The sequence below is a fragment of the Schistocerca cancellata genome, chromosome 4 (genome assembly GCF_023864275.1).
Source record: "Schistocerca cancellata isolate TAMUIC-IGC-003103 chromosome 4, iqSchCanc2.1, whole genome shotgun sequence".
Classification (NCBI taxonomy): Eukaryota; Metazoa; Arthropoda; class Insecta; order Orthoptera; family Acrididae; genus Schistocerca; species Schistocerca cancellata.
In genome coordinates this window covers 505,812,554-505,825,505 of record NC_064629.1, presented here as the reverse complement: position 1 = coordinate 505,825,505, position 12,952 = coordinate 505,812,554, and the positions used below count along the sequence as shown (strand labels likewise).

Here is a 12,952-nt window from a genome sequence, read left to right as displayed (position 1 = left end):
ATCAGAGTCAGCACGAACAACAGGACTGCAGTTCGCAGTGGCTGAGTTCAGAGGTAGCGGCTAGCTGATCCATGCAGACTCATAAACCCGCGTAGGTCCTTCCTCCGAAGTGGTGGCTGTCAGACTGCATACTTGTGTCGAGAGATGATTAGCATTTATACGGCTTGGATCGTCCCTGTTTTGGCAAGGCTTCAGTTCCCATCAAGTAAGCCACAACAAAGCGACGTCGCACTGGGCGGCTATCAATCACGGGTTTTGCATAAGCAAAGATATGTTGCAGAGGGAACTGTCCTGAGTACGTGGCGAGCGGCTTTTCAGGCGACGGTCTCCAATTTCCGAAAAAATCGACTCTGAAGTTTTATGCGCACCTACTACACCTGTGACTTTAGTAAAGTTTCAACCAAGACAGCGTGGACCAGCGGCTAAAATTCACGCCCATTATGCTAGCAGTAAGGGGACAGCTATACTTGTGTATCTTTTTCTCTTCAATTTCACGGTACAATATCATTAAGTATTATATGTCACACAAAATTATTAAAAAATAGTCATTTTCGCCCTAGTAACTTCTTTAATAAATCAACTATTATAACAAGCTTCCTTCAAATACGTAATCCGTTAGTTATAAAATAGATTAGAGAATCGTCTTACTCGCTATCGCTTCCGTCACTTGCTGTGTTAGAATTGAATTCAGGATGGTATTTGTCGTAGAAGCAACCGAAACACAAATTGGTGGACCATCACGCACATTTTAAGAAAGATATTGCCATGCAGACATACGGACTTTACAGTAGCGATATCGTGAAAAGCAGTTCCTCTAAATTCAGAGAGACTGCTCTTTCTTCAATTCACTTCGTTGCGAAATACGTGTATATGATCATCCCTGTGAGAGCAGGTGCACTAAACTGATGCAAAATTAAATAATATATTTTTATGGAACCTTCTCTCGAAGCGATTTCCCTGCTAGCCTCTATGACGTCGGGAGCATTTTGAATGTTTCTGTAAAAATTTCAACCTGCTTATAAAAACGAACATCAGAGGGTTGTAAAAGTGTAGTATATTTGGGTGGGGTAATTTTTACGGTGCAAATGCATGCTTTACTTTCATCTACAAAGATCCGATCGTAAAGTAGCTGATCAGTCTAACCTCCCCAGAATCAATAATGTGAAGAAATTTTTCTTGTCGCACGTATGGTAGAATGACAGATTTAAAAACTCTTCGAACAGCGCTATCTAAATGGCTCTGAGCACTATGGGACATAACATCTGAGGTCATCAGTCCCCTAGAACTTAGAACTACTTAAACCTAACTAACCTAAGGACATCACACACATCCATGCCCGAGGCAGGATTCGAACCTGCGACCGTAGCAGTCGCACGGTTCCAGACTGTAGCGCCTAGAACCGCTCGGCCACTGCGGCCGGCGAACAGCGCTATCGTCAAATTCCCTGATTTTATACGGGTCACAACATTAAATGTTTTGTTTTACGAGTCAACCAGTCAATTCTACAGGCCGACCTAATTTCCCGGATATTTCTTGCATGCTTACGAAAACTTAAGGAAATATTTTTACTGACGCAGTTATACAGGATGGCGCAGTTAAAACAAGCACGCCCCCCCCCCCCCCCTTTGGATGCGAATGCAGTATATAATGAAATAGAGTAAGCAGCTAAAACAACGGACAGTTTATGCAATAATCAATTGTTAGCACTTTTCGTCAGCATTTCATTTTATTTCATAAGTGAATTTACACTTTTTTTTGTGGTTTGCAAAATGGCTTTCTCGATAGAAGAAAGAATTGAAATTGTGGAAGCATATATGAAAACAAGTTCGATGAAGGAAATTCGCGAAACTCTCGGAATCAAGTATCCGTATAGGGGAATACCAGAAAATAGGGCAATACGGAGTCTGTATAAGAAATTAGCGCACCTACGGATCTGTGTAAGATGTAAAACGAAAAAGAATTCCTTCAGTTCGCACACCAGACGTTACTGTATAATTTGCTGAAGAATTATTCAGAGCCCAAAGAAATCTACACCCAAATTGGCCCAACACGTGCATGGTAAGTAAGAGGATTAGCCAGCGGATACTGAAAACTCTTAATTTGAAGCCATGTCGTGTGACGGTTGTGCAGCAATTAGGGACGGATGATAGTCAGAAACGTGTGGCTTCTGAATAACGTCAGTGATGGTTTGTTAGATCCTTTCCATTACATCACGAGAAGCATGATTTCATCTTTCCGGTCACGTGAATTCACAGAACACGAGATACTAGGTTAAGGAGAATACTAAAATCGTGTGTCAGCAACTACTCCATGATGAAAAAATTGGCGTTTGGTGCGGTGTCGCGCATCATTGGTCCAATATTTTTTGACACTACCGTCAACACAGTTGCACATACGGAAATTTTTGATACATTTTGTGAACAACCAACTGAACATGAAAGACAATACTGCTTCTTCCAAATGGAATAACATGCCACACGTCTAAGGTATCCCTGGAACGAGTCGATGATGTCTTCGCTGGGGAATGAACTGTCAGCAAACATTTATGACCACCGCGTTTGCCAGAACGAACATCATCTGATTTTTTCCTGTGGGGACACTTGAAGAGAAAGGTCTATGAAACAAATCCACACACAATACAGAAACTGAAAGAAACATCGGCCGTAAAGTTGCCTCCATCGATATGCGAACTTTACGCCGTGTGTATCTGAATGCATAGCTGTGTCTTGATGTTGCGGTGGGTCACTTTCACCATCTTCTACAAATGTATTTTTCACTGTATTTTTAATTGTAAGTTAATGGTAAGTCCATTTCAGTTTCACGAGTGTAGCCTTCGAGACATTGCCTTCTCACACACCTGATCGGAATAGAACACTGCTTGGGAAAGCCAGAACGCCGAGTCGGTTCGGTTACGCTAACAACGTTCCACTGATAGTACCAACAGAATATAACACCTCAGTTAAGTTATCCAAGACAGAGCACGACGGTAACAAGACTGGATAATCAATATTAAAATGTACTTCTCATTAGCTAAAGCGTAAGCATCAGCTTTACACATCTTACACCGTCCAGCCAAAAAATTCCGAGAGTGATTTCATTCCTAGAGTATAGGCGACATCCGTGCAGTAATTAGGGTGGCAGTTTGAACCAACAACTGTAAACACCAGATTTGCATGCGATGCAGCATTATGAACACTCATTGTTAAGCATCATTCGTGAGGCCGTAGGGTCTCAACATTGTTTTCTCACAAATCAGAACGATTCAGTATCTCTAAATCAAGAGTTGAAGACATTCTGTAGACTGTTATGACTTTGACAGGACTCATAAGGAGTCCTGGCAGAAAAAAAGAGGCGTGGACGCCTGTCGTGACTTGATTCAAAAGCAGAACACGGACACTTCACTTCATTGCTGGAAAAACATCATCTCGGGTACAGAGACTAAATGTTGCTAATACGAACATACCACAAAACGATAAAGATTAGAATTTCTCATGAAGGGTCACTGCTACCCGACAGTTTTATTTAATGTAACGTGCAAGCTGAACAACAGTTTCAGATGGCTGTATGAACGTACTGTGCGTTGTACTCAAGTGACGAGAGACTGTGTATAATACCTGAAGCACAAAGCCACCATTTTAACTTTTCTGTAGCTTTTATTAAGTCAGTCTCTAAACTTTATGGACTGATGGGTGTATATTTCAGATCCAGTAAGTTAGGAAGAGTAGGAACACATACACTGTGGTGAAAAAAGTCATTGGCACTGGCATGCACATATACAGATTCCAGTTGTATCGTGTACATACGGTATAAACGGGGAGCACATGGGCAGAGCTGTCATTTGTACTCAGGTGATTCATGTAAAACAGTTTTCGACGTGATTACGGCCGCACGAAGGTCATTAACAGACTTGGAACACGGAATGGTGGCTGGGGCTAGATGCATGGGACATTCCGTTACAGAAATCGTTAGCGATTTCAATATTCTGAAATCCACAGAGTCAACACTGTGCCGCGAATACCACATTTCCGGCATTACCTCTCACAATGGACAATGTAGTGACCGATGGCCTTCCTTTAACGTCTGAGAGAGGTGAAAGTTCGTAGAGATGCCAGTGCTAACAGACAGGAAATACTGCGTGAAATAACCTCAGAAACCAATGTTGGACGTACGATGAACGTATCCGTTAGGTCAGTGTGGCGTAATTTGGCGTTCATGGGCTATCGCAGTAAACGACCAACGCGAGTGTCTTCGCTAACAGCATGACATCACCGGCAGCGTCTCTCCTGGGCTTGTGATGATATCGGTTGGACCCCAGACGTCTGGAAAACCGTGGCATGATCAGATGAGTGCTGATTTGAGTTGTTCAGTATTGATAGTAGGACCCTTGACCCCTCCCAAAGCCAAGAAACCAAGTTGTCAACATGGCATTGTGGAAACTGATGGTGGCTCCGTAATAGTGTCGGTTCTGATTACATGGAGTGGACATAGTGCTCTGGTCCAACTGAAACGATCACTGGCTGGAAATAGCTATGTTTGGCTCCTTGGAGACCATTTGAAGTCATTCGTAGACTTCATGTTCTCAAAGATGCAGTTTTTATGGATAACGATGGGCCATGTCACCGTGTCACAACTGCTCGCTAGTGGTTTGAAGAGCATTCTGGAAAACTGGAGCGAATGATTTGGTCAACCAAACCGAGCGGCATGAATCGCATTGACCATTTATGGCACATAATCGAATCTTCAAATGTGTGTGAATTCCTATAGGACAAACTGTTGAGGTCATCGGTCCCTAGATTTACACACTACTTAAACTAACTTATGCTACGAACAACACACACACCCATGCCCGAGGGAGGACTCGAACCTCCGGCGAGAGGGACCGCGCAGTCCGTGACATGGCTCCTCAAACCACACGGCAAATCTGCGCAGCGGGACATAATCGAGAGGACAATTCGTGCACAAAATTGTACACTGAGAATACTTTCGCAATTATGGACAGCTTTAGAGGCAGCTTGGCTCAGTACTTCTGCAGGGAACTCCCAACGACTTGTTGAGTCATGCCACGTCGACTTGCTCCATTACACCGGACGAAAGGAGGTCCGAGAAGATTTTAGCAAGCATGCCATGACATTTATCACCTCAGTAAACAGTGGATTCTAAGAACGGTTCTGATATTCACTAATTTTTGTTCGCAGATGTTAATCAAAATAGTCATTAGCAGAATGCAACTGATACTACACTACTGGCCATTAAAATTGCTACACCACGAAGATGACGTGCTACAGACGCGAAATTTAACCGACAGGAATAAGATGCTGTGATATGCAAATGTTTAGCTTTTCAGAGCGTTTGAAAGTTAACTGCGAATGTGTTGTTGCCGGTGGCAACATCTAAAATGTGCTGACATTAGGAAAGTTTCCAACCGATTTCTCATACACGAACAATGGACCGGCGTTGCCTGGTGAAACGTTGTTGCGATGCCTCGTGTTAGGAGGAGAAATGCGTACCATCACGTTTCCGACTTTGATAAAGGTCGGATTGTAGACTATCGCGATTGGAGTTTATCGTATCGCGACATTGCTGCTCGCGTTGGTAGAGGACGCTGTGCTGGATCCCAACGGCCTCGTATCACTACGAGCCGTCTTTACATCCCAACCGTCTTCGAAATATTACACTTTTAGGAACTGATGAACTGCAGTGCTCTGATTTTAATTCATACTCCCTGCACCAACATGTATATGAGAGTTATCAAACCACATTTAATTATCGTCAGTACTTACCAGGCTCAATTTTGATGTTGGGTTTTGTATCTGCCTGATTTTCGTCGTTACCTCCACTGGCTGGCTGTGCAGCTTCAATTGGATCTGAAAATAAAGGTAGCTATAAACGTCACAGTATGTAATAAGCTCATTTTTGGCATAGTTAATCACCAGATACACAGAGAGACTGGTTACAAGAGACCATCTGCTATTAACAAATGAAAGCGTTTAAGAAGAAGACTGCACTTTTGTAATCCGTATACCCATACATTTGTTTTTACAATATTTACGGTTACACGGATTTTTAGTTTCTTTGTGCACACCTGGAGATAAATAGTAGAAACGGCTGATTTACGGCTCGAGTGACACAATCGGCCCCTTGGGATGCCTAGTTGGTGAGGAATGGGGGGGGGGGGGGGGGGGGGGGGGCGACATCAGAGGCAACTAAGAGGAAAACCTGTATACAGGGCGTTTCATAATTCGTTGTGAGAAGTGACCCGAGTGAAAGTATACGATAAAGGAATTAAATACGTTCTAGTAAACATATCTCCATAGACGAGACGTTTGAAAGTTAACTGCGAATGTGTTGTTGCGAACCGCCACTGACATCAGTAACAAAAATTGTCCAAGTGAGTAGAAATGTATTTCAAATATAAATTTATCCATCAAACTGGACTCTAATTTCACCCAAAGACTACCTTAACAACAAACACAATCACACTTCAAGACGTTATATGCTACAATTTACAGTACTAATATATAAAGAAAAGTCGTTGTTTAACGTTGTTACCAAAAATCTCGGAAAGTACTTAACCAATTTACTTCGAATATATGCACAATACTCCAATGAACATTGGGGCAGACAGAGTCTATATATTTTGTTTTGAATATGATTATTATATAAATAAATGTGTAATATGTAGAGAAGACGCTTTCTTACCACGAGTATCGAAAACTGCATGACCGATTTTCTTCAAATTTTCACAAAGTACTCTGATAAACATTCACACACAGATAGGTTACACTTTTTAAACAGCAATGTACGCGTCTTCCGTTAAACCGACTGCGAGAAAGGAAGTGGCGCACTGTGCTCTGCTGTGAATATGGGCTTTTTTTTTTAACCAAAACTGTGGGGCATTTAAACCATTAGAGAAATCGTTTCTTCCATACATATGGTTTGCAAGATAAAAGGAAAATTGTATTTATGGCTTATCAGCTTATTATTAGAATACTATTACGAAATCTGAATTTGCAAGAATAACGAACAAGGCTCAAGGTCAGAGAGAGCGGGAGTAGTAGACGGACAGAGGGGAGAAGAACGAAATGAACGTAGAGGGGTGGAAAGGAGGAGCTGGAGAATAAGATGCCTCGTGTTAGGAGGAGAAATGCATACCATCACGTTTCCGACTTTGATAAAGGTCGGATTGTAGCCTATTGCGATTGCGGTTTATCTTATCGCGACATTGCTGCTCGCGTTGGTCGAGATCCAATGACTGTTAGCAGGATATGGAATCGGTAGGTTCAGGAGGGTAATACGGAACGCCATGCTGGATCCCAAAGGCCTCTTATCACAAGCAGTAGAGATGACAGGCATCTTATCCGCATGGCTGTAACAGATCGTGCAGCCACGTCTCGATCCCTGAGTCAACAGATGGGGACGTTTGCAAGACAACAACCATCTGCACGAACAGTTCGACGACGTTTGCAGTAGCATGGACTATCAGCTCGGAGACCATGGCTGCGGTTATCGTTGACGCTGCATCACAGACAGGAGCGCCTGTGATGGTGTACTCAACGACGATCCTGCGTGCACAAATGGCAAAACGTCATTTTTTCTAATGAATCTAGGTTCTGTTTACAGTATCATGATGGTCGCATCCGTGTTTGGCGACATTGCGGTGAACGCACATTGGAAGCGTGTGTTCGTCATTGCCATACTGGCGTATCACCGGGCATGATGGTATGGTGTACCATTGGTTTCACGTCTCTGTCGCCTATTGTCTGCACTGACGGCACTTTGAACAGTGGACGTTACATTTCAGATGTGTTACGAACCGTGGCTCTACCCTTCATTCGATCCCTGCGAAACCCTACATTTCAGCAGGATAATGCACGACCTCATGTTGCAGGTCCTGTACGGACCTTTCTGGATACAGAAAATGTTCGACTGTTGCCCTGGCCAGCACATTCTCCAAATCTCTCACCAATTGAAAACGTCTGGTCAATGGTGGACGAGCAACTGTCTCGTCACAATACGCTAGTCACTACTCTTGAAGAACTGTGGTATTGTGTTGAATTGCATGGGCAGCTGTACCTGTACACACCATCCAAGCTCTGTTTGACTCAATGCCCAGGCGTATCAAGGCCGTTATTGCGGCCAGAGGTGGTTGTTCTGGGTACTGATTTCTCAGGATCTATGCACCCAAATTTCGTGAAAATGTAATCACGTGTCAGTTCTAGTATAATACATTTGTCAAATGAGTACCCGTTTATCATCTGCATTTCTTCCTGGTGTAGGAATTTTGATGGGTAGTATTGTATATGACCAGAAAGAATTCGTTCCCACTTGAAAGAACCGTTTCAACTGTTTGTCCGACACATTTTGTAACATAAACGTCGACCAGTTGCGGCACCAAGCTTTCAAAGCGTTTCCCAAAACTAAATTCTGCGTTATAGCTATCGATAACATTTCAACACATTTTTTTGTAAGCTTCAGAAGTTCGGACACTCAGTAACGTATTCACCCATTCGAACAAGGTCAGTGTTTTCGTTTTTGATGTTGTTATTGTTTCCTGTTCGAACGCTAGTTTGATGCTAGTCTATCCAGTGAAAACTTCTTTATCTGTGCGTAACTACTGAAGCTACTTCAGTCAACTTGTTTGCTTCTGTAGCATTATACACAAAAAAATTCTATTCACTTGTCGTTTATACAGCACCAAGTTTAATTTCCATATAAGACCATATTCTAGGCAAATATTTTCAGAAAGAGGTTTCCTAACAATTTTATAGTGAACATTAAAATATTTCTCTTTTTAGAAACGCTTCACTTTCTGTTACCAGTTCCACATTATGTCCTCTCTCCTTCAGCAATAGGCTGCAATTTTGCTGCGCAAATAGCATAGCTTCTTCAGCTCTTTTAGTGATTCATTCCAAAATCAGCTAACGTAATGTAAGTGCACTTTGTTACGTTCTTATACTTCTGCTGACATTATTTTTACAACCTGTTTTCAAGACTTTCCATTCCGTTCAACTGTTCTATCAATTTCTTAGCAGTCTTTGACAGAATTACAATATCATCGACAACCTAAATTTTTTTAATTCTTTTGCCTGTACTGGTAACGAGACAGTAAATTCTAATTACTGGAATATAAATTAATATCACTTTTTAATTCATTGTGAACTTGCTTGCGAACCATCTTAATATATGCGCCGATGTACAATCAATTTAAGCTATCAAGTGCCACCCATGAGTGGCGCATACTACTAGGCTGTACCAATAACAACTATCTATAATTCTTAAACTGTATGTGATAAGTAACATACACCTGTTTATGTAATATTTACTATAACGTACACAGCAGAATATTTGAGGCGAACAGAAAACAATGTGAAATTTCTATTAACATTTGAATAAACTTCATTAAGCTGAGAAATACTTCAAAGATTAATTTTGATATTACGCACTGACAAGGGTTGAAACACAGACAGAAAGTGATCAGAGTCTGTGAGTGGTTGCCAACGATGGTCATCCGAGGTTGTGATGTTCCATTAGCATCAGATCACGTCTTTTGGATGCTTCAGCTTATTCACATATGGTGCATTTGGAGTAGTGCCTTGACTGGGAAGCATGAACTGCTGTAGAATGACATCGCAATGCATGCAGCGATGAATCGCTGTTCTGCATAACCTAGGATGACCATCACTGGCAACCAATGTGGCGACCTTGGAAGAGGTGGACTTATTGCAGTGATCTGGAAATGATGTTCATGATGATGATTGGTTTCAGAGGTGCTCAACTGCGCGGTCATCAGTGCCCGTACAAATTCCCAATTTTTACACAGTCCAATTTTTTTTTCACAGTCTAGTCTAGCCACTGCTACGAATGATTATGTTGATGAAATGATGAGGACAACTCAAAACCCAGTCCCCAAGCAGAGAAAATCCTCAACCCGCCTGAGAATCGAACCCGGGATCTCGTGATCCAGAGGCAGCAACGCTACCAGTTAGACCACAACCTGTGGACACGATATGAAGAGGCACAGCAGTGTTACATCTGGCATCATGGCGTGGGGAACCAATGGTTGTGACTTCTGGTCATGCCTAGTAGTAATTTAAGTAAACTGACATCATAACGGTACATGATGTACATCTTTCATCCTCATGTGTTACTACGATGGTGACAGTATCGTAATGGTGCCATCTTTAAATGGAACAAAGTTCGTCCACACATAGCACTTGTATCTATGAATTGTATGTGTGATCTTTATGGATCCTGGTCGAAGCAGTTTCAACGTCAGGCTCACAAATGAGCTCATTCAGATACTTTCATTAAAAATTTAACTCTGTTTTGTAATCACGAAATAACATCACATAGGCCCTCTCCCCTCAGGCCGTGCAGTTTCCTTTTGCTACCTCCTCCACTTTCGGGTGCTTCTCTTTTTTCTCTCTCACACGTTGTATATCTATACTATATTCCATATTTTGCCATATCGAGTTTTCCTGGATTATTGTCATTGAGAAAACCACCACATGGAATGACAATATACAGGGTGTTACAAAAAGGTACGGCCAAACTTTCAGGAAACATTCCTCACACACAAAGAAAGAAAATATGATACGTGGACATGTGGAAACGCTTACTTTCCATGTTAGAGCTCATTTTATTACTTTTCTTCAAATCACATTAATCATGGAATGGAAACACACAGAAACAGAACGTACCAGCGTGACTTCAAACACTTTGTTACAGGAAATGTTCAAAATGTCCTCCGTTAGCGAGGATACATGCATCCACCCTCCGTCGCATGGAATCCCTGATGCGCTGATGCAGCCCTTGAGAATGGCGTATTGTATCACAGACGTCCACAATACGAGCACGAAGAGTCTCTACATTTGGTACCGGGGTTGCGTAGACAAGAGCTTTCAAATGCCCCATAAATGAAAGTCAAGAGAGTTGAGGTCAGGAGAGCGTGGAAGCCATGGAATTGGTCCGCCTCTGCCAATCCATCGGTCACCGAATCTGTTGTTGAGAAGCGTACGAACACTTCGACTGAAATGTGCAGGAGCTCCATCGTGCATGAACCACATGTTGTGTCGTACTTGTAAAGGCACATGTTCTAGCAGCACAGGTAGAGTATCCTGTATGAAATCATGGCGGTGAATCGAGGAAGTACAGTACACACTCACGAAACTAAAGTGAGCTCTAACATGGAAATTAAGCGTTTCCGGACACATGTCCACATAACATTTCTTCTTTATTTGTGTGTGAGGAATGTTTCCTGAAAGTTTGGCCGTACCTTTTTGTAACACCCTGTATATGGAGTCTTAATGTTTATCACTGATCTACCAGAGCTGCTCTTTTTACTATTATATATATTTTTTCCCTTCACTCCAGCAGCCATTAAGAAAGTAGGGCGCAACCAAAAGCGAATTGTGGTGCATGTCTGAAAATATGATACATGTTGTCTGGGCTTCGTGGTCATACTGAGATAATTCAGCAACTGACAGAGAAGGTTGAGAAGACCAGCCTTACTCACGGAGTTTCAACGAGACAGACAATTTACGGCATTGCCCCTGAATTAATCATGGCACTCTGGACCTGACAAGGGAATGGACTACTCCGGCATTTCGAAATCTACCCTGAAATGTTTCGCACACGAAGAATACACCGATAGAAATGCAGTCTAAAAATTTTAGCTGCTAAAGTGCAATGCTACTGTTTTTTAAGAAAACTTTAAAGTTATTCTTTTTGCTGCACGAAGAATCGCATATGACAGTGGTTTGTACAGACTTCATGCCTACCGCTGAATCGAGTAAACAAACGAAGTCCAAAGTGCACACACACGGATTTTAAGCACTTAAACCGTGCCTAAAATGTCTTAAATCATTAATTTTTTGGATAACTTCTAATTCATATTGTGGCTACAGTTCTCCAGATTGTGATGCATACCAGGCATTCTTGATAAATTACGTAAAACGTGGTGATGAAAACCGACAACGCACCAATTACTTACGTTTAACAACACTATTCCACTTATAAACCAGAAATAACAAAGAGCTGACGGCAATAATTTTGCCCGACAGTTTTCTGAAAAATGCTTTAGACTGTTGAAAATTTTTTGTATCGAGAGATTGAATCACGCTATTATGATATTAACAGTCTTTTCATCTTCTTCCTTAACACGGAAGTTTCCTTATACCCAAGCCAAAAGTACAACAAAAGCATTTAATTAATTTCTGTGGATGGTAAGGTGACGTTTCGTATGTAACATTTAAATTTATTCTATCCAGTTTTACCTGATTTTGCTGAGTCGATTACAAGAGTTTTGGAAGTGAACAGTCGTTTTTTAAAGTATTGTCCTAACTTACCTTGATGTTCCTAAACCTTGATATACAGCTGTGGAAACAATAATCCATAGATACTTATCACTGACATTGTTGTATACGAATGTGTCAAAGCACTCATCGACTGCACAAGCGACTGTCTTTTCTTCGCTCCAAATGATTAAATGCGGTTTGCACGAAATGTTACTTACTAGCTTTATACGCTGTGTTTTAGGTGGTATCAAGAAGCTTCATATCCATGTCAGCTACGAATTTCTCTACAGAATTACCTGTTAATGCCATGTCCTCTACACGTTTACTTGAGGTAAACGTTGTAGTTTTGCGACTTCCTTTTCTCTATAATTTCTGAATTTATTTAACCAGGTCAGAGAAGCCTGGGAATCAGAGTATTCATCTCACTTTCAATTCAAGGGGCCTGTCCCGTATATCTCCTTTACTAATGGTGCATTTAATCTCACGTGCAATTCTAAATCTTTGGAACAGTTTTTCTTTTACATTTATGCAAGTTTCATTTCAGCAAATATGTTGTACATTGTGTAAATCTTTCGTCCATTTATACATTTCACGTTCGCGTTTTGCGAAACGAAACGGGTTCTGCACACTGCTCAAGCACAAGTGTCTTCTCCCTC

The 12,952-nt window shown here is 41.6% G+C and overlaps 1 protein-coding gene across 1 annotated transcript in view; it reads right to left on the bottom strand.

Moving 5' to 3' along the window:
• The window catches only part of LOC126184291 (putative uncharacterized protein DDB_G0285119), a 153,827-nt gene that overhangs the window by 89,334 nt on the left and 51,541 nt on the right, over positions 1-12,952 (bottom strand). The window contains exon 5 of the mRNA XM_049926669.1: positions 5,781-5,864. Within this exon, the coding sequence (XP_049782626.1) occupies positions 5,781-5,864 (84 nt within the window). The remainder of the gene's footprint in view (positions 1-5,780; positions 5,865-12,952) is intronic.